Source organism: Penicillium soppii (assembly GCF_028829465.1).
Source record: "Penicillium soppii strain IBT 18220 chromosome Unknown utg000002l, whole genome shotgun sequence".
Taxonomy (NCBI): domain Eukaryota; kingdom Fungi; phylum Ascomycota; class Eurotiomycetes; order Eurotiales; family Aspergillaceae; genus Penicillium; species Penicillium soppii.
The window spans coordinates 1,875,457-1,896,288 of record NW_026643232.1 but is presented as its reverse complement, the minus strand read 5'-3'; the positions used below and the strand labels follow the sequence as shown (position 1 = coordinate 1,896,288).

Sequence of the window (20,832 nt, the reverse complement as noted above, 5' to 3'; positions counted from 1 at the left end):
AAGATGACACACAGACTGACGTCCGTCGGGTCAAAGATCATCCTCCTCAACCATTTTTGGCTAGTTACATCACGACCGACCAGCATTGATACCTTTCATTGTTCAATATTACTATACACCGTCACTATCATTGTTGAAGAGGATGATAGCACTGGCATTATTTGAGAATGCCAGCTCATATATGGCCGTTAAACTTTGAAAGAAGCACATTAATGCCTTTTTTGTAAGCTATGTAGATGAACATACACATACATGTATCTGCGTATACAACGGACTAAACCTGCCTGAACAAGGAAGATCATTCAATCCCAAATATCGACAAACTTACATACAAATATTATGACCAGAAGCTTCTCTGTTGGTACGAAAGTATCCAGATCTGAAATATCGACATGTCAGAGTATAGAGATTGTGTATATCCTAGCTGGCCACCCTGTACGCTCACGAAAATCCAGAAAACGAGAGAGTTGAAGCAAGGTCAAAGACACCTGCATCCTTCTTGGCGTGTTCCTTGGCTCCTCCCTCAGCTCGAGGGCCTGGCCCAGATTCAATTGTGTCGCAGACTCAGCGCCATCACCTTTGGTCCAATCAGTCTGCTGGGGTGGAACGTTCCGCGTGGAACAAAGCCGGTAGGTCGGATCGACAATAGACACAGTGAGAAATCGGCAGTGACCGGGCTCGATCTTGTCCTGAAGCTGTGATGGGCCCATTCGGCGCTGGAAGGCGTTGGGGAAGGAGATCAGCCGGCCCGGAGGCATCTTCACTTTCCCAGTTGTTGCCAGGCCGGAGTATATTGAATTTCCTCGAATCCGAAAAGCCTTCCTATATACTTGACGTCCCATAGGGCATGTGGTAGGATCAAGTCATCTTTCTCGCTTTCCTCGTCATCTGGATCCTCGGCGCCGATTTGATCGTAGACCCAGGTACGATCCCCTAGTCTACACCTCTGCGGGAAGCTAACTTGCGGCTCAGACATGTTTTCCAAATCAAGCGCGTAGATGGAGTTGGCGACTATACGTTCGTTTGCATTTCCTTCGGTGTGCCACTCCTCGCCAGGGAACGATGGCGTTTCAGGGTCTAGCTCGATGCTGTGAATCCGGACGACAACCTGGAGACCCTGTTCTCGAAACTCATCCTGTAATACAACCGTGTAAAACTGGTGATCATCAACGTCCTCTTCCTTTGGCTTATACATCCATTCGTAGGGTTCCAACCAAGGGTTTGAGTAAAGGAATTTGAACAGTTCATGATCCGTCCTGGAAACGTGCTCGTGGTGCGCCGGGCCAACGATTGCTTTCCTGGTCCTCCCTGCTTTCCAGTCCTGATATGAGTACGCGGTTCCTGGGTCCGAGTGTTCAAAGACGAAGGTGTATGCATACTTGGCCAAGACTGCGTCAAGCAGCCCCCAGCGGTCCTTCCAATCCTCCGGAATTCTTTGCGTTCTGACCTTATCCCAGTATACCTTATTGTTAGATTCAGGTTTCTGAAGGTACGCCTGCACTTGAGCAAACATGGCTTCGTATTTCTCCGCAGAGAGTTTGCCCTCGTCTTCCTCGTGGGGTAACTTTTTCGCCCATTCAGGTAACTGAGCTTTCCACTCGACTCCGTAAGTGCGGATTCGTATAGGTTCACGAGGACAGGAGATGCAATACCCCTGGGATCCGCTAATCGTGTTCTTCTACTTGTTCCGAACCAAAATCTCATTCCACTGCTTGATGCTGCCGGAGATCACGGCCTCGATTGCGGAGTACATCTCGCGGTTCGTCGGATGAAGATTGTTAATGTAAGACGATGTCCGAACATCCGTAGACCTAGGGGGACCAGTGAATTCCACTTCAGATGGTAGCCACTGAAATTTCGAGGACCAAATATATTGACCGCCGTACCATGACCAAATTGAGCCATGTTTCACTAGTTGTGGGAGTTCCGTAACGATTGGGCCCTCTTTACTGCGTGACGACCAGGAATTCTCATCTATTCCACAAGATTGTCCTCCGACTAGGACTTTCGTTCTCCCATAAACAAGAGGAAACAAAGATTGGTCGACGAGATAAACTATAGCTGACTCTGACTTATGCCGATTGGCTTGATGAGATAAAAGATCAACAGAATTCGACAGCTGCGACTTCAGATCGGAAGAGATTGCCGTATCGGATTTATAGACACCGCTGCTAGTGTTGAAGATAACTAAGCGGCCATCTCGCTCGAATTGTCTAGCCTTGTCTTGCAACTCTTGCAAGCACCAGTCCCACGTTTTGTCATTGATCAGCGAGGACGATTCAACGGCGTCTTCTCGCCATTGAGCGATAAATTGCTGGTCAAAGATAGCGCGTTGCCAATTCGGTCGGTCGGTGAAGGTGTTGATCAGATCTAGGATGGCCAGTTCTTTGGCTGTGAGAATGTGACCATCCCAGTCATCTGTCCCTGTGGCAAATTGATCGCGGGAGAGCAACACATTGATGGGAACATCATAGAGGCCGGGGACTTTTAGTGGGGTTGGTTTATTATTTAAGGGAGTCCGAATGATGTCGGTCAAGGCTCAGTGAAATGGTCGCGAGTTACGCCGGGAGTGAAGAAGAATGAAGAAACCTCGGTACTTGTAAGAATAATATGATAGCCACCCTACCATCAATCCCAACCTTACTCAGGGTGGGTCTGTCCCACAATACCAAAATTACCCACAAAATAGAAAGTTTCAATTGAACCTTGCATTCTACCACCACCTAGTATTTGTAAAACCTAGTATTATCCATATACCAATTTCCCTTCCTACTATGTCTTGCCGCTAACGTGGCTTCAAAAAGCATAGGAACACGGTAGGACAGCAACTAGAAGAAACTAGGAGGTAGTCACAGTAAGTCGCTTGGAACTCTCTCGTTGGAATACTCATCGACATGTCATGGAGATCATACAAGGGGCAATGGAATATGAAGATATTGAATATTGTATTGCGGACGGAGGAGAGAAGGAGAGAGAGAGAGAGAGAGAGCGAGAGATATCTATCTATCTACTCCATGGGAGACTTTCCCAATGTGGGATGTCAGGTGACATCCCCAACAACAAGGCTTGTTCGAAGATCGGGACTAATTTCTTGGTGAACCAAGATGCATACCCCCCATCCCCTCCACTTGAAGATACTGTCGAGCTCACGGGACGCAGGAAGAAACAACCTCAGGATATCGGATTACCCACAATCGGTCCTGTCAATCTGCCGAAGATCTGTGTTGGAGGAAACAAGTACAAATTTCGAAGACTGGCATGACGAAGTTTACTGTATTCTCCGTGCAATGCATCTTCACAAGATGTTGGACTACCAACGACCGCGACCCTAGAAAGGAGACAAAGGTTATAAAAGGTGGTCTTGCTGGTCTAACACCCGTAAGGTTTCCAGGATTTCTAGAACATTGATTAAGCAAACAAGCCAAAGATACGCATGCCTCCTCGTTTGAAGCCATATTTTGCCAGTCACTTGGCAAATACATTATACCACTGTAAGCCTGAGCGATTTGTATAGAGATAGTAGTGGGTAATGTTTCTTTGGTTCATATAACAGGCTTAGCCTCCTAACAAAGGGCTAGCATCTGCTGAACTGACTGGTCGTGATCATGCTGACGGTGGATCCGTTAGAGCCTTAAGAGGAAGACGATGTTTGCCAATTCGTATTTCGATGACCTTGATCATCAACCGCAAGGGTCCGAGCCTGGAGAGCCCCACTCCTCATGGTACACCTGCGTCAAGCTGTGAACTTTGCCCTTGTCCCGACAATCACTCTGAGAACAGCCTGAAAGTCCCATCACGACAGATCCAGAATATATTGATATTAACAGCGATCCGGCTCCTTCGATATCCAATCGCTCATCCGATGTTTTACCGCTCATCCGATAGTTGTATCAGCCCCATCAATGGTTTGCACTAGCCTTGGAACGCTCAGGGCATTTCTTTTCATAGTACAAAGTAGTTCTTTTCTGTAATCTAAACACGCAATACTTCTGCCTTAGGTTTGATACCCCAGGGCTATGACTAAAGTATAAAAAGTACTTTGACCCACCTAAACAATACAAATCACTGTGACTAGTCTATCTATGATGTCACGGTTGAGGGGGCGAAGAGACATACACCCAACCTGCTAGCCGGTTTTTGTCAACACTCGTTTTTAGGCAACCGAGTACCAGGAATAAAATCATTCTATACTGAAGTCCCGTTAACAGTCATCCTTAGTAGTATCACCTAAATAAACTCCTTATGTCGACAAGTGGTTACGAATCCTGGCTCCAGACAACTGAAGATAGATTCTGAATACCGCACTGCACGCCCTCATGCAGAGGTCCTACGGCAACTATTCTTAAACAAGATTGATTTAACCACCGCAATCAAAGAACTGAGCTTACTTGATTTCAAAAAAGATGATACGCCATGGGCTCTCTGGGAGCTGATCTATGAGGCCGCTGCCGACTTTCCTTCGAGCGATTCCTTATTGCTGGCCCTCTTAGTTAAAGCCGAAAAACTCGATTCACAGCAATCTGAGTCAGAATCTAAAGACATAACACGGAAATAGTCGAGCTACTTCGGGAGTATGTGGCGCGATAAGTGGGATATCATCTCACCCCAAGCATCACCAGGATGGACAGTGTCCGCATCTAAGTCAATCACTTGATGGATTAATATGAATACCTTCTCAGTAAGATAGCTAGCTACAACTTCTTTTTGTCGAGGAATAAAGCTTCGTGCATTAGGCTTAAGCTTATTGAAGAAGTGTTTGGAGGTGGACCCGACGAAGTACAAGGAGGGAAGACGTCAGGCACAGTCCGCGCTTCACAGACAGTCATCATGGTATAAGACGGATGTATCAGAACTACTATCAGCCAATCTATGCGCCGCTGCACAATGGATAATCTATGCTAGAGGGTTGATGTGGAAGGATGATCGACCCGACAGTTCTGAGTACATTCAACAAGTTCTACCCGGTATCCCTTACTAAGCAGTCCGGCCCACATGCAGTGCTCCAGGGCTCCAGGACTCAAGTGCTCCAGGGCTAGTCCTTGTTTGGAATGACAATCCTCGCCTCTGCTCCTGTTCCTCTTTTTCTTTGAAATGCTTTCTACCTCGCGCAAATTCTGGCAGACACTATTGTCCGCCATTTCCGGTCACTGAACTCCATGTTTTTTTTCCCCGTGAATTTCGGAACTTGAAATTGAAAAGCAATTCTTCTACAATTCCTACTCATTTCTGCGGATAACAAACAGAACTTTTTGGTTATCATTGTTCTCAATCTCGAAACGTCGCACGCGCAGCCAAAATGTCCATTGCAGCCTTGCCCGTGGAATTGATCTCAAAGATATGTGACCATTTGGATTATCAGGAATTGGTCGCTCTGAGGTTATCATGCCGCGCATTGTACACAAGCTCACTGGAGAATTTTGCGAAGACCTTTTACCGAAAAATCTGTTTCATTGCGACAAGCGAAAGTCTCCACGAACTGGAAGAATTATCCAAGTCAAATGGTCTCCGCGAGCACGTTCAAGAGCTATGGATGATCCCCGTAGTGTTCGATGGCGATGAAGGGCCCCTCGGCATGATATCTATATCGTCAAAAAGCTGCCGGCAAGTCAAAGGCGACGAGCTGGAAAGTCGGCGTACGGTCCAAAAAGACATGATTGCAGATAATCGCAACCTGCTGGAGTCAGAAGCGTTCAGTGATCGACTTCGGGAATGTATGGATCGATTCAAGAGCATCCAAACAATCGGACTCGCACATTACAGAACGGAATTTTTGCTTGATCCCCGGCAGCAGACAGTTCCATTCCTCGGCAGGCGCCAGATGATGAACCAGATCGATTTTCGATTCGATGTTTACAGCCTGCAGGAGTCTACGCGTACCAACAAGGCTAGTCAGATACGGAAACTAAACTCCTTGGCATTATCAAAGCTTTTTCTTGCGTTATGTGGCTTAAGCTGCAGACCCCGAAAGCTGTCCACTTGCGATTCTAAATTCTGTTGTGATATCGGCCCTAGGATTGTCCTCTCCGAAGAGCAATCAGATTCTCTACTGTCTACTTTAGAAAACCTCGAGGATCTTCATTTATGCATTGATCTCAATGAGGCAGCTTGGCTGAAAATTTTCAGGAAGCTTGCACCTCAACTGGAAGTACTGACCTTGTCGCAAGATCATATGCCTTTTTTTCTTGTTCAAGATGACATTTATGCCTATCCGACAAAAAGCTACGCTGGAAACATGTTCCATGACATTAGCTTCACTCGACTCCGAAAGCTTAATATAAATAAGCTTGATATCAATTTCAGCTCTTTGAGATCACTATTGCTCAGTGTCAAGAAAAGTCTGGTCACTCTTACAGTCAAACGGGTTATAATAGGCAGCGAGGAGTCAGGAGCCACAGAAAACCCTCGATCGCAAGATGCTGAGTCCCCTGACCGCCAGGAAAATGAAAGATCTGTCCGATATACATCGCCATCATATCAAACTACAGTGCCATCACACCAACCAACCTTGCCATACCATGGACCTACAGTGCCACCATTCCAACCAACCTTGCCATCATATGGACCCACAGTGCCATCTTATCAACCAACCTTGCCATCACATGGACCTACAGTCCTATCATTTCAACCAACACCGCCATCATTTTCAACATCATCACCGTACACACCGACTGTGTCCCCGCAAAAATATGGACCAGCCCCCCTATCAGTCCTACCAGTATCAGAAACAGCATCGGCCGAAAGTGCACCCCAATCACCCCAGCTTTCCTCGACTTCCGATTCCTCTGAGGCGTCGACAGAAGAATATTGGAGCAGAAAGTGGATGTCTACATATCACCCATATGAGCCATCTAAAACAGCTGGAGGTTGTTTCTATCCTACCCGGGAAACCGTAATGGCATGGGAACGCAACGAAGAAAAGATCACTTCTATGCCCAGCTTTTTGGACATTTTACGGAACGAGTTATCACTAGAAACACTCTCCCTGGAAGATATTATCTGTGACGGCAATTATTATGATTTCGAAAGAATCGACACTACAGACAAACAAGGGGGCAAAGTGGAAATTGATATTCGCAAAGCCAATATTTCGTTGAAGGATTGGATTTCCCGGCTAAGGCCAATTGCTCGCTGTCCGACCAATCGCATTATAAAGTGTAAGGAAGACAAAGGTTAGTGGTACCTCCCTATTTACTCTCTATGGTTACTGATGGAAGCTAGAAATGGAGGATTGGTTCGACGAGATGATAGGGAAGGACAGCGGCTCATTTACTAGATTAGACTGTGACTGCAAAAGGAAAAAGAAGCCGACCTGGGGATGTCCTTTTGGATGTCACCGATATTAGGAAAATGTCAGCTTGCATTTATCTTAATAATTTTGCGAATAATTGAGCTCTATCATTACAGTCTTGACACTGCATTCGATTCAATCAATATGAGGTAATAGAAGTCGCATGTCTTTCTCTTTACGGATTTTCCCCATTATATACCAAGAAAAAAGGTTCCAAGTTTACTAAATATTTACATTGTTTGTCTTGGTGATCTGCGGGGTACCTCGGGATCCCACCCATCGACATGAATACTGTGATGCGGCATGTCAAAAAAAAAAACAAAATTGGTCCTGTTTGACGAGATGCTGAAGGTGGGGAGGAAAGGAGAGAGAGAGAGAGAGGAAGAGTGCTCCCCAGAACTATATCTACACCCTATGCAACCTGGCAAATCAGGCATCCAAGAAACCCTGCGCCTCCCATCCGATCTAGCTCCATGGTCCAAACATCACGATTACCCCAGAATATCTTTATTCTCATATTTACCCTCTTAGCTTAGATTGTCGTTGAGATTGACTCTTGTAGGGTATGACCAGTCAATGCGCTTCCGCTTACTACCTTCCCTAGGCGCCATGATGGGTACGTGACTTGCCGCTGTTACACACGGGAAAACGGTAGAAAAGTCACTGCACTATGATTCCTAATATTGCATCCGAGAAAACGAAGAGACGAAGAGAGAACAAGTATGCACTCAAGGCCTGGAGGATATGTGAGATGACCTGAGCCCCCACCAAACTGTCTCAACCTGTGGACCTATCTATGCCTTGGAATCATGATGCGAAGAAACCCGGATCTCTGAAATTCATTGCAACAATGTCGCACATGCCACTCATTTGCATGATATATCCTGGTTCATATGATTTCGATCTTTTACCATCGTGTCAGCTACGCAAAACATGGTCTCGGCTCCGATCTTGATGGCCAGAATGTATGGGTCATTTCTCGTGTGTGATATTACGTAGGGCTAAGGAAGGTAGAAAAAAGGTTGCGGTGCCAGTTGCTATTGAACCCCCGAAACTTGGTTCCATATTGTTTCGAGGAAAATAGTGGTAAAGTTTTGACACAATATCACTGGTGCTATATCTATCATATTCCATGGTGTATGACTCCGAGGGTTAGGGGCATACATATGGCACTAGAGATAGTGTAGGCCAAGAAGTGAATATGAGTGCAATATAAGCCCTGATGTTTCATTTGAACTAATGTTAATCTCAAACGCTGGCGCTCCAGACACAAGGAAACTACATTGGTAAGCCATATCTTTGATGATGCCTAGAGAATACAGAGAGTAGCTATTCGGAGAAAGATGCACACTAGATCCCGAGAAAGTTAAATGGACAAGGAGGGAAGAAAGCAAAATATCTACAATGGGATTTTCTATATGAAGTGGTGGTCATGTGATTACACCTGACCACCAAAATAATGATCGAGGGGGCTTTCTCCAGTTCATACAAGATCGAGTTCCAAATTTAATCCGATCCGCCGGAATTCGCAAGCTTCGAACAGGTCGAAAATTCGTGCGGAGCTGTAACACGTAAACATGCTGGATGAACACATAGTTGGCTTGGCGATCAGCACAACCCCTCTTTCCCCCAATCTCAAGAAGCCGGTCTATCTCCGGTTGGTGACCGGAATGAAATTTCCTATCTGGGTCAGATTGAAAGTAACCCACTCCCATCCCCCAGCTCAGATTCTCACTGAGGGAGACGAAAGTCGGTACTAATGGTCATTTCCTCATGGATTACAGTATGTAGAGCCGGATGCAAGTGTGCCTGCGAGTAATTGGAAATCTCAGCAGCCGGTGCAGATAAGACAGCGGCACACGTTGCTGCCACCCAGAGAGGGCCGGATTAATTGCCTAGACTTCAGGTCCTAGACATAATAATATAGATAAGGTGGTGTCTATCAAACCAGAAAATGCTATCTTTCACTGATCTCGGCTGAGTTGATAGAGCAGCCATCATAAAGGACGACTACTTGGCGTGTGCCGACAGCCACACCTAAATACACGCGGCTCATGACCATCCCCTCAGCTGTATAAATATAACTACTCGGTGTCTGCGGATTTATCGCTTGTCAATTTAGATCCCTGATACTCTTTTGCCCTCGCTCACCATGGCGACCTCGGCGGTAAATAACGACAGCAAGACCTCTCCATCCCTCGAGCTCACCAACATCACCAGCCATACCGACGATAGAGCTCAGACTGATAGGCTTGACGATGCATATTTACACGCTTCGACATCCACAAAAATTTACAGGGGTGTCCTGTTCCAGATGATTCTGTTCGGGGCGTAAGTCCACATCATACTATCTTCAAAATCATGCTCGTGAAATAACCTTTTGAACAGCCTCTCGTTCGTTGGCCCAGCCATGTCCGACGCAATCTCCAACCTTGGAGGTGGCGGTCTCTCCACCCCGTATCTGGGAAACTTGGCGAACTCGCTCGACTATGCGGCTTCATGTTTGATAGCTCTCTTGGGAGGCCCATTGGTAAACAAATTTGGTATTAAGTGGTCCTGCATGATTGCTGCAGTGACGATGCCTCTTGCAGGGTCTTCTTACTACGTCAGTGCAAAGTACAGTGTAGATTCGTACCTGCTGTTCTCAAAGGTGAGGATAACTCATACCGCTCTCCAAGTCGTTTCTAGGCCTAACAGCTTTAAAGCTACTCGGGGGATTCACTTCGGCCTTCCTCTACGTCGCTGAGACGACAGCAATGCTGTCATACCCGAAGCAAGATGACAGGGGTTTCTACTTGGGTAAGTAACACCCGACCCCTATGGACGAGACATGAATGCTCACAGTTTGGCTTAGGTATGTGGTCTGCCATGCGAAGCTCGGGCAGTGTCGTGGGTGGTGCAATCAACTTTTCCACAAACTACTCCAAATCTTCCGAAGGAGGCATTGCGTGGTCTACATACCTTATCTTTGTGGGCTTTGGTGAGTTCTCTATGCATAAATATCAATAATGTAGCTGCTGAATGTGGGAATACACAGAATGCACTGGTTTGATCTGGGCTTTCCTTCTTTCACCAACCCAGCGTGTTCGACGTCGCGATGGTTCTAGAATCGCCATGTCCAGTAGCATCAGCTGGAAGCAGGAATTTGCTGCCCTACTCAAGCATCTACAGCGCAGAAAAGTTAGTATACTTGTATGAAGAATTGCTCCAGCCAATGACTAATGCGGAACCTCAGACATGGCTTCTTTTCTTGCCAGCTTTCTACTCGTTCTTCTACGGTGGTACCATGGGCACATACCTCTCGCTACACTTCTCAGTGCGAGCACGCGCCTTGTCGTCTCTGATTACCCGTTAGTACCTTTGATGCCACAAGCGGTAAAATTTTCTAATCCGTGTCTTAGCATCGGTCACCATCCCGATAGTCATTGCCTATGGGAAGCTGTTGGACTTCTCGCGCTGGTCCCAACCTAAGCGAGCATGGGTTGCTTTCATTCTCTGGGTCATTCCTCAGGCTGCCTCCTTCATCTGGATCAGTATAGAATACAGCCGGTTTGGGGACGCGACATTGGGACTAGATTACCAAGAGTAAGTTTTCATTCCCGTGCTCCATGGTATTCAGATACTAACGTATTTGGTTCCAAAGAGATAAGGGAAGATGGGCTGTGGCTTACATACCGTATCTGATCATCTTCGTAACCGGCTATTGGACTCAACTATGCTTGTACTGGATCCTTGGCACTTTCTCTACTGACATCGGATCTTCCTCCCGAACGGGTGGCTTATTCCGTGCATTCGAAACCGCCGGCCAGGCTGTCTCGTACGCCATTAACTCGACCTCTGGAGCCGATCCTATAATACCTTTCTATGTCAACTTTGCCGTCTTGCTTATGACTGTCCCCTGCATGGTACTCCTGATTCGAATGGTGCCAGAGGCTCCATCTAGCACGGACATGGACGCAGGGAATGCCGAGGTGATTGATGGTATACCAGCCAAGAACCAAAACTAAGCCATCTGAGACGACCGAGAATTGTATGATTGAGCTTAGTTATAAGAGCAGCTTCTACACTCCATGATTTCCGTGATGAATATACAGTCAACTGGATTAAAGCACAGTCTACCATCCAACGGAATTTATATGCTATAGCATTTATAATCGTACCAAGCTCACTAACACTCTGAGGGTAGGCTCCCAATAGAAGGTCCCAGGTCAAAGCAAATTCTTACCGACGTATCAAATTGGCCAAAGCCCAATCATAACACCCCCATCATAGATAGCTATATAAAAACTTTTTTTACGTCTCGAAATACAAAAGTAGCTTGTTGCGCAACCTGGTCTAATTCCTTCGCCAATTACGTCTGTAGCTGTACAAGCTTCTTGGAATTATTTTCCTCGCGCGACACTATCGGATCCGCCCGCTCTAAGAATAGTTCTGCAGATTATCGGGGCTTTTGCATTAGCTACCAAGGTGTATAAAGCTCAAAGTTTACATGCCTGATTTTACAGGGTTGGTACCTGAACATGCCTAGGGGTGTCTGGTTTAAAACTGGCAGAAAATCAAAATACTTGAATTGCACGATAAAAACTTGAGGATCCTAGTTCGTGCAGATCTACCGGGGCTGCCAACTCAATGTATACTTCTCACTGGCAAGGTGAATGGCAATTTGAGAGTAATCTATCTCTTCATATAGCACAATAATTATTAACAAACTAGATATTATAGCAGCCTCGTATATTGAATTTCGGGAATGGAAATGGTATAAATATGATTTAATATTCAGATGTATGAAAATATATCGGAAACACGCGAAAGGACTACGAGTTGAAGATGTACTAGGCTAATTCCCGCCTCCACCTTATAGATGCTCAAGCTAGACATCAAAGAATGTCTTTAATCTCCTGTGGGCGAGCATAATACGCCTGCCAGTCATCAATGTTGCGGAAACTGAGGAAAGCTGTCACGAAGAATTCAGGATCAATGATCCTGAACCGATTCTGCCGTGTTCCACCGCCTTTCGTAGTTCGTGTTTTACATTGTTTGATTGGAGGCCTCAGGCATCACTACCTTAATTGTTTCAGCGTGTTGTTCTTTCTTTCTTCTTCTTTCTTTCTTTCCCCATGTTTAGTATTCTAGTTGAATGCACTCTTTTTCATCAAGACTTGGCTCGTAACAAAAGCTGGTAGCTCTGTAATCCGTCAGTACAATTTCATCCAACCCACGTCATGCTCAGTGCACACCTCGAGGGGCTCCTCTAGGTCATCCACATCGCCATTCGCAACATCCTCTTCATCAAGCTCCTCTTCATCAAGCTCCTCTGGTTCGCATTCAGCATGGACCGCACCAACAAACCCTGTCTCATCATTCTACGCGGGAGCATTCAGAACCGATTCCATGGCTTCCTGGTCCACCATGATACAAAACCGAGCTCGACCGGTACGTGCACAGTAGTCTTCACTAACGCCCTGCTCCTCTTTTCGCCCAGCCTTTGCCCACTGATTGAAGTGCTCGCGGAGAGTAGCAACTGTCGCACCCTCGAAGGAGGGGTCTTCTAAGACCGTTGGGGCGAATGTATCGAGGAGATCAAGATCACTGTAGAACTCTAGAAATTCTGGGACGGGACTAAGAAAGCGACTCATTTATTCCTCCCAGTCGTAATTGTTTTGGTAAGCTCATCAGTAGAACACGAAGCCCCCTTATAACATGGACTTCATACGCAATTTCAGCAATTGACATAAACGTTGTGTCCAGTAATGAAAGGTGTGGGGCGAATCAGGCCGGTCTGACCGAACGTTATAGTTGTAAATTCGCTCTCTAGCATATAATCAAGGGCATTTATAGACCAATAAGACATAGATGCTGTGTAGACTTTCTCCATGATTTTTGCTCCTGCCTGGGAGGCACCTCCTTCGCCCCAGGAATATGATGCCACAAGTTTCTTGAAGAGACCACACAAATCTTCTTAGCATTGGCACAGGAATAGGAGCCAAAGTTACAGTCGCACAGCCGGTGCTTGACTTCAAGAGTGCAATGCAAAGCTTTGCGAACATAGCAACCAACAACGAAAAGCACCAGTATTCTTTTCCGAGCACTAGTTGATGCTTTGCGCCCCACGCTCAGGCGAAGATATATTATGGGCTCAATGTTAGCAAAGAGCTCCCGGAGCTGGCCACTCGAAGGGTATTTTTCATGGAGATCATACAGGGGCAATGCAATATGAAAATATGAATATTGTATCGCGGACGGACGGACGGAGGAGAGAAGAAGAAAGAGAGAGAGAGAGCGAGAGATATCTATCTATCTACTCCATGGGAGACTATCCCAATGTGGGATGTCACCTGACATCCCCAACAATTTTGGACTCGCTCACTCAGAGCAAAGCAGCCCAGGGGGGCTGAGCAACTTTGAAGACCGGGGTTCTCTGGATGATATGGATGCCGTTCCACGATTGGAAATACGGACTGTTGAATGAAATAAGGGCAACAGCAAGGTATTATCGATTCCTGCAGCGAAGCGCTTGCTCGGCATCTCTGAGGACATCCGTCAAAAAGCTTCGAGCTTACCGTTTGCCTTTCATTGGGGTGTTCCCTCTCAATTCCTATACTGCCAAAACTTTCGCATTCTCGATATCATAACTCTAGCTTCAAAGCTGTTTACGGTCACTTATTTGAAATATCTTGTCATAATTTTCGAAGTAGCATTGGTACAATGTTCAATACTATGTTCAATAGTGGGGCCTAGCCACTATGCGGAACAGGTCAGACTACCGACTTTGAAAGGCTTGCTGAATTGCTGCCCCTTGATTCCTCCCTTAGTTGTGAGACTGTACTTGTCTCCATCGCAGTGCGCTCCCCTAGTTAAATTAGACTTGATCTAGGCCTTGAGCAGAAAGGAACATACGTGTAGAAGTCGCAAGTGACGGGGCCTGGTGCGAATGCAGAGATGTTGATACTTGTGACATCTTTCTCTCTGTTGTACTAGTTAGTTTAGAGTCCTTAAACAAAGGAATCAATACATACGGAGCTTTGGAAGTCGTACATTCGCCACCGCGACCTTGGTATCTATCATAGCCGGAGTGGTAATCTATATCGACCTATATAAATTGTTAACACTGTCCGATATGGATTGAGAAGCTTTCACATACCGAAGCTGGCACCACCTGGGCCAAAGCCGGGGCAACAAAGGCAATCAAAGCGAGAGAGGGGACAGAGAATTTCATTTTGGCTGAGATGGAACTGGGTGAATTCAGCCCTCAGAGTCGGGATATCTTGATAGATATACCATAAGCTCCAGCAAGGGGCATAAACTATATAGCGGATCGTCGGGCTCCAGTGGCGTTGACCGCTACTCTGCGCTTAAAAATGAGATCTATCGAACTACACGTACGTGCCCAGGCGTGTTCCATTTGAAGTAGAAAAGAACTAAACTCGATAACTCACACTGGTTTGTCCCGATTTTATCTCTATGCTTTGCCTTTGTTTGTACTGTAATTTTCTTGCTATCGACGTATTTTCTCGTTTCAATTGAATTTCTAGCTTGATAGATTTGGTCCAATTTTATGCCGAATAGTAGACCTTGAGTCCCTATTCCGCTTTTTTGGGTCTGCTTACGCTTGAAGCTGGCGACATAGAACGGCTTGCTGAGCTTCTGGATCTTCTCCGAGTCCTTAGTCTCAAGAATCCACTTGTCTCCCTTGCAGTCCGCGTCCCTGGTTATCTTAGCATTGACCCGATCATTAACAAGACGGGACATACTTGAAAAAGACGCATGAGATTTCAGGATCTTTCTTATTCGTGTAGATTCCGATACCGACGACCTTTTTCTCTCTATCACACTGGTTAACGTGAGAAATACACTCAGAGAAAGGATACCACGGGGCTTCGGTGTTCCCGCATACAGACACTTCAGGGTCATATCTATCAGACCTGAGGTCGCTTTTGATGTATACCTTAAGGAAGAGCACTTGGATCAGCTCTTTAGTGACTCGGGTCTAGAATCTTCCCATACCTCGCCAATAGTCTTTGGCAAAGCCGGAGCGGCAAAAGCGAACAGAGCAAGAGCGGTAGGGGCTGAGAAATTCATTGTGGATAAGATGTGCATAATAGTCATTAGATGTGGCGTCAGGCGGCCTTTATTATACCTCTAGCTCTGGCATGGGGTGCGAATCATATAGCAATTATCGTGCTCCAGCTATGTAAACTGCCATTCTATCCGCTGGCATGAAATCTAGTGAACTGATAAGGAATGCAAGAGACCCTAAGTCAGCACCTCAGCATATCTCAGGTACAGAAAGTTGGCTAGCTGGGGATATGTATGCAGATCGGTAGATCGAAGCGAAGGCTAATGGGAGGTCCACATGGTTGACTTGTGTGTCGATTCCTACCTCTTTGGGAAATTATTGTACTACGTCCTGAGCTGCCCTTACTTGGCTATCGAATTAGTGATATGCAATGCATATGCATGCCTAGAGTCTTACGCGAAGCTGTCGAGTTCATGGAGAGCTGATTGAAGTCTTTTGTACACGTAGCTTTAGCTTCCAGCCACTCTCATGACTAATTTCCTTGCAGCTCCCCGAACTATTGAATGCAAGTCCATAATTGCTTTTTTCGACTAAATAAGTGGCTAGATATTTCCCATGACATTTAACTTACACTCGAATGTGAAATGACGGTAATGTCGCCCTCTACTCCGATCTCCATGAATAATTCTAAATTCATGAAATCATTCTTGAAAGAACGTCAGAGAATCGGGTTGGGGATGAGACTTTCAAAATTTTCAATAAAAACAGAGCCCATTTTATTAGATATTGTCGATGGATTCCCAGAGAGTATCCACTGTTTACTGTCACTTGCTGTCTAGCCCAGACCAATCAGAAAGTATGAATGCTCTGTATTTTGTTACCCCTGGTTCTGGCAATTTATAACGTGGATCCTGGTCGTTCCGGCATCCCGGCCGTTCCGGCAGGCACTTCAAATTTGCTTCCCCTCACCAAGCCTCCTATTTTTAAACACCTACCATGCCTCCAATCCGCGGTCAAAAAGCTCAGAAATCAGTTGAGCAGGAAGGCAGAGTCCTACTAGCAATTAAGGCTATCAAAAATGGCCGGTTTACCTCCGTTGCTGCTGCTGCTCGCTCTTTCGAAGTCCCACGATCTACGCTACAAGACCGGATGAAAGGGGTAACCAGTTGGTCTGGCACAAGGGCTATAGGCCATAAATTCACCCAATTAGAAGAGGAATCAATCCAGGATTGGTTAATCTCTATGGATCATAGAGGTGCTGCTCTCACGATCGCCATGTTAAGAGATATGGCTATTTTACTACTCGAAAACCGTGGAGGTCATGCCCCCCAGACCGTTAGTAAGAATTGGCCAACACAATACATTAAACGACATCCCGAGCTTTCTAGTCGATTCTCTCGCAAATATGACTATAAACGCGCCTTAATGGAAGATCCAAATATTATTATTGAGTGGTTTAAGCTTGTTGAAAAAACGATTGCTCAATATGGTATTACTTCCGATGATATCTACAACTTTGACGAATCGGGATTTGCGATGGGAGTTAGTGCAACAACGAAGATTATCACATAGTCATTTTATACCGGTCGGAGGGGCGTTTTACACGCTGGTAATCGCGAATAGGTGACTGTTATTAAAACAATTTGCGCCTCCGGGCGAGCGCTCCACCATACGTTATCTTTAAAGGCAAAAACTTTATGGTACGATGGTTCGACGACCTTCCAAAACATTGGGCTCTTAACGTTAATCCAAATGGCTGGACGAGTAACGCAATTGGCGTTGATTGGCTCCAAAAACACTTTATTTCGCATATAAAAAGTCAGATGAAAGGGAAACATTGTCTTTTGGTCCTTGATGGCCACGACAGTCATCTTACAGCGACATTCGATAATATTTGCCAGGAAAACAACATTATACCAATATATATGCCTCCGCATGCCTCTTATCTTTTACAGCCTCTTGATATTGGTTGTTTTGCTGTGTTAAGCGCTCTTACGGAAGGCGGGTTGCAGAATATACCCGATTAGGTATCGATTCTATCGAGAAAAATGACTTCCTTGATATCTTTCCAACGGCTCGTAACGATTCATTTAAAGAGTCTATCGTTCAAAGTGCCTTCGCAGCTACTGGTTTAGTGCTGTTAGATCCTGATCGGGTACTATCAAAACTTAAAATTCGCCTTCAATCTCCGCCTCTACTAGATCGACCAGTTTCACAAGGTTTAACATCAGGTAGTAATATCTCTACCGGTATCCCTCAGACGACTAAGCAGCTAGAAAACCGCAAATCTAGGCTTAATTCTGGTCTAAGCTCAGCTGCTGATAAGATCTCTTCGCCTACAAAACGTGATCTTTAACAATTTTACAATATGTCGGTTAAGCTAGTTCACGAGCACATCTTAATACGGGATGAGATCAAGCGTTTACGGGAGGGGAATAGAAAACAGATAAAAAAAAGGGAGAAATCAAAGAAACAGATACCTAACATGGGTAGTTTAACAGAGCTTCCGGTCCCTACTACCAATATGGGTGGTGAGGAAGGTGTTAGTGTGAGATATATATCTAACCCTACACCTGCTCCAGAACCCCAAGTTGAACCTACACTTCCTTTTTTGGCCCCTGTACGCCAGCAAACTACATGTTCATTATGCATGGGGAAAGGGCATAGGTTTACTACATGCCCGCAGAAGGTTTAAATTGTCAATTTAATGGTGTTTGGTTGTTTGGAGTTTTAAAAAGTGTAGAAAGATTTAATGGGGTGACGGACCGGCAGGGATGACGAACCCGCCGGGATCCACGTTACTTACTCTCTGGAAATTTACCGACATAAACAAAGAAATGAATTACTGATGCCTCAGGCATAGATCCACACTGACAGCTCAGGTGGTACCCCCCGGCTGTATTAACGTAATCGGGTCGTCGAACGCGGCCACCAGAAGTGGCAACTTAAGTGACGGAAATAGGACTTCGTTGCTGTTTGAGTCTTTTAATTTTTTCCTGCGATCACCACTCATATCTCATAAACATGCTTTGAGATGGTTCTTTCGAAAAGTCCCAAATAAGAGATAAACAAGAGATACAGATTGGTACTAGTCATGTTACCGTACAAAGGCATAGGTTCCACATGGACCGGCTCTAGCGACCGGCTTTAGCGGCCTGTTCTGGTAGCCGGTCCAGATAACATGGAAAACAAAGTAGGCTCTTGATAGCCGGACTGCTTTTAGAAAGCGAACTAACGCCGCTTGAACTCGATTATCAGTCCAGTCGCAAAGTCTGTGCGGCAACTTTCTAACTCTCTTCCGTCAATTTATCGCCATAATGGTTTTACCAATCTGTAACCCGACGAAGTCCTTCTGGATCGAAGAAGCCAGCTCTGCTCTACGAAACTTTCGGTCGACCGAAAATTTACCAAAGGAGACAGATGTCATAATCGTAGGGAGTGGATATGCAGGTGCAACGACCGCATACTGGCTCAATAAGGCAAGAGAGCTACATGCCCAAGACTCTTGAGCAACGGTCTAAACGAAATTTTCAGTACACGGCAAACGATGCGCAACAGCCCCAAATGCTCATGCTAGAGGCTCGAGATATTTGCGGGTCCGCGACAGGTCGCAATGGTAGGGTTTTCCTACAGTCTTTGATTGCAGCTTAAGCGTTATCGTAACTAACAAAGGATTAACTCAGGAGGGCAGCTCAGGCCGCATGCCTACTCGCGCTATCCAGCATGGTCTGCTAGATTTGGGCCCGATGGAGCGATGGGCCTTATCAAACATGAAATGGCGCACCTGTCAGCTTTTCAGGCTCTTCTGGCCGAGGAGGACATAGATGAGGAAGTGTGCTTTCGGCTTGGTGAGACATTTGATGCAGCCATGTCAAATGAAGCCTGGGCACGACTGAAAGGCGCGTACAAAGCAATGAAGGAGGACCATGGGGAAGAGAACGAGGTGGTCAGGGTTTGCAGGCTAATTGAAGACACTAAGGCTGCGGAGGAATTCACCCAGATGAAGGCATGCCTGGGGGCAGTGGTGCACCCCGCCGGTCAAATGTGAGCTCTCTCGCTAGAAATTCTTTCCTATATCCATTTATTGAAAGGTGACTAACTTTTCACAGATGGCCGTACAAATTTGTTCATGCCCTGCTCCGCATAGTTCTTAAAGCAGGTAATTTGAACCTCCAAGCACATACGCCAGTTGAGAGTGTCTCAGACCGAGACGAAGCCGGTTGGATCACTGTCAAGACTGCGAGGGGAGATGTACGAACGAAAACCGTGGTGCATGCGACAAATCGATGGGCTTCTCACCTCTTACCGGAGTTCGACAATCTCATCTTTGGGAGTAGAGCGACTTTGGCATCCATCAAAGCACCAGAAGATTTCATCAAACACACAGGTGCCCAGCATTGGGACAGTATCGTAAATGTCTGGACCTTCAAGGCCGTGGCAGAAAATAAGCAGAGTAACTAACGGTTCTAGAATTATCATCTTCAACTTCCGCCACCTTACAACAACATCATTGTTGGTGGAGCAAGGTCTCTTCTCGTGCACTCTCCTCAAGATTGCTCCCCGAACGACGAAGAGGATAAACAATTTGATGGTGCTTCGGAATTCTTCCAATCGTGGCCTCAGTCGGACGTGGTGGGATGGCCTGGTAGCCATCCAGCAGAGTTAGCAAAGAATGTTGACGAGGGTGGCTGTTGGTCGGGTGGTAGGTCTCTCTGTGGTGATCCAGAAGCTGAAAGCATGCACTGACAAACCAACAGTTGAATCGATGAGTATCGACGCATTTCCTTTTATCGGTGATGTTCCAAACAGGGATGGACACTTCGTTACGGCTGGCTTTTCAGGTCATGGTACGTGTCGCCTGTGCAAGATCAACTGTTCTGTCAAACTGACATATTGTGTTCAGGCATGCCCCGTGTTTTACTCTCCGCCGCCCACATCGCACCGCTGATTTTGGATGACTTGAATGTCAAGTACACTGCTCCCTCCCTCGTTGTGCCATACCCGCCTCTACCCAAACCATTCCTGGCAACGGCCGAACGAATCAGTTCTCTCCAAAAGGTGGATTCTGCCGCCATTTTTGAAAAGAACTCCAAAGACTGTCTAGAAAGTGCAAAGAAACCCTTTTGTAACAGAGTTCCGGGTCGCCCGAGGTCTTAGGACAGATAGCGGATCATGAATGGGCAACAAGCTTGTCGTTAGCGAGCTGAGATTCCCTTTTCAGATCAAGTTTCAAATACTGAGTGCAGGAAATACAGTTACCAATGCTATAGTACTATATAATTGTACTAAAAACGGCTTAGACCTGTAGTACCCCCGTAGCACTGTACGACAGCACTAAAATTGCCTAGGTGCTATAGCACTTGGTACGGCCTAACTAGAAGATCGTGAATCTTGAGAAATTGGAGCACGGTGAGAAGTGTGTTGCGATCTGAAGATCGGATGGGGGAATGATCATGGGATAGTGCTGCACCCATATGTATCTCCTCTCTTTCTCCTCTCTCTTCGTCTTCTTTCCCCATGTTTAGAA

General features: G+C 46.0%; 9 protein-coding genes across 9 annotated transcripts; 5 read left to right on the top strand and 4 right to left on the bottom strand.

Annotated features, from left to right (window-relative positions):
* Positions 1-111: 111 nt before the first annotated feature.
* Positions 112-758, bottom strand: N7529_002055 (uncharacterized protein; the record flags this gene model as incomplete). Its single annotated transcript, XM_057237586.1, has 3 exons — positions 112-228; positions 333-379; positions 446-758. 3 exons carry the CDS (start codon positions 756-758, stop codon positions 112-114), a joined length of 477 nt encoding a protein of 158 aa, XP_057102273.1.
* Positions 759-760: 2 nt separating this feature from the next.
* N7529_002054 (uncharacterized protein) lies at positions 761-2,712 on the bottom strand (the record flags this gene model as incomplete). Its single annotated transcript, XM_057237585.1, is given in 3 exon segments — positions 761-1,678; positions 1,694-2,484; positions 2,679-2,712. 3 exon segments carry the CDS (start codon positions 2,710-2,712, stop codon positions 761-763), a joined length of 1,743 nt encoding a protein of 580 aa, XP_057102272.1.
* A 1,363-nt stretch (positions 2,713-4,075) lies between these two features.
* Positions 4,076-4,555, top strand: N7529_002053 (uncharacterized protein; the record flags this gene model as incomplete). The annotated part of the gene is made up of 2 exons (XM_057237584.1): positions 4,076-4,133; positions 4,254-4,555. Coding segments are annotated over 2 exons (360 nt in total), but the record flags the coding sequence as incomplete, so codon positions are not given.
* An 18-nt stretch (positions 4,556-4,573) lies between these two features.
* N7529_002052 (uncharacterized protein) lies at positions 4,574-4,978 on the top strand (the record flags this gene model as incomplete). Its single annotated transcript, XM_057237583.1, has 2 exons — positions 4,574-4,627; positions 4,688-4,978. The coding sequence occupies 2 exons, from the start codon at positions 4,574-4,576 to the stop codon at positions 4,976-4,978; spliced, it is 345 nt and encodes a 114-aa protein (XP_057102270.1).
* A 318-nt stretch (positions 4,979-5,296) lies between these two features.
* On the top strand, positions 5,297-7,174 carry N7529_002051 (F-box protein; the record flags this gene model as incomplete). The annotated part of the gene is made up of 1 exon (XM_057237582.1): positions 5,297-7,174. One exon carries the CDS (start codon positions 5,297-5,299, stop codon positions 7,172-7,174), a length of 1,878 nt encoding a protein of 625 aa, XP_057102269.1.
* Positions 7,175-9,440: 2,266 nt separating this feature from the next.
* On the top strand, positions 9,441-11,295 carry N7529_002050 (uncharacterized protein; the record flags this gene model as incomplete). Its single annotated transcript, XM_057237581.1, has 8 exons — positions 9,441-9,619; positions 9,677-9,938; positions 9,994-10,087; positions 10,143-10,268; positions 10,326-10,468; positions 10,524-10,638; positions 10,690-10,873; positions 10,932-11,295. The coding sequence occupies 8 exons, from the start codon at positions 9,441-9,443 to the stop codon at positions 11,293-11,295; spliced, it is 1,467 nt and encodes a 488-aa protein (XP_057102268.1).
* A 1,356-nt stretch (positions 11,296-12,651) lies between these two features.
* Positions 12,652-12,924, bottom strand: N7529_002049 (uncharacterized protein; the record flags this gene model as incomplete). Its single annotated transcript, XM_057237580.1, has 1 exon — positions 12,652-12,924. One exon carries the CDS (start codon positions 12,922-12,924, stop codon positions 12,652-12,654), a length of 273 nt encoding a protein of 90 aa, XP_057102267.1.
* A 1,105-nt stretch (positions 12,925-14,029) lies between these two features.
* On the bottom strand, positions 14,030-15,367 carry N7529_002048 (uncharacterized protein; the record flags this gene model as incomplete). Its single annotated transcript, XM_057237579.1, has 7 exons — positions 14,030-14,138; positions 14,186-14,254; positions 14,305-14,378; positions 14,430-14,509; positions 14,896-14,993; positions 15,040-15,119; positions 15,293-15,367. The coding sequence occupies 7 exons, from the start codon at positions 15,365-15,367 to the stop codon at positions 14,030-14,032; spliced, it is 585 nt and encodes a 194-aa protein (XP_057102266.1).
* A 3,430-nt stretch (positions 15,368-18,797) lies between these two features.
* Positions 18,798-20,462, top strand: N7529_002047 (NAD(P)/FAD-dependent oxidoreductase; the record flags this gene model as incomplete). Its single annotated transcript, XM_057237578.1, has 6 exons — positions 18,798-18,921; positions 18,989-19,349; positions 19,415-19,715; positions 19,776-20,007; positions 20,063-20,152; positions 20,209-20,462. The coding sequence occupies 6 exons, from the start codon at positions 18,798-18,800 to the stop codon at positions 20,460-20,462; spliced, it is 1,362 nt and encodes a 453-aa protein (XP_057102265.1).
* Positions 20,463-20,832: the final 370 nt, after the last annotated feature.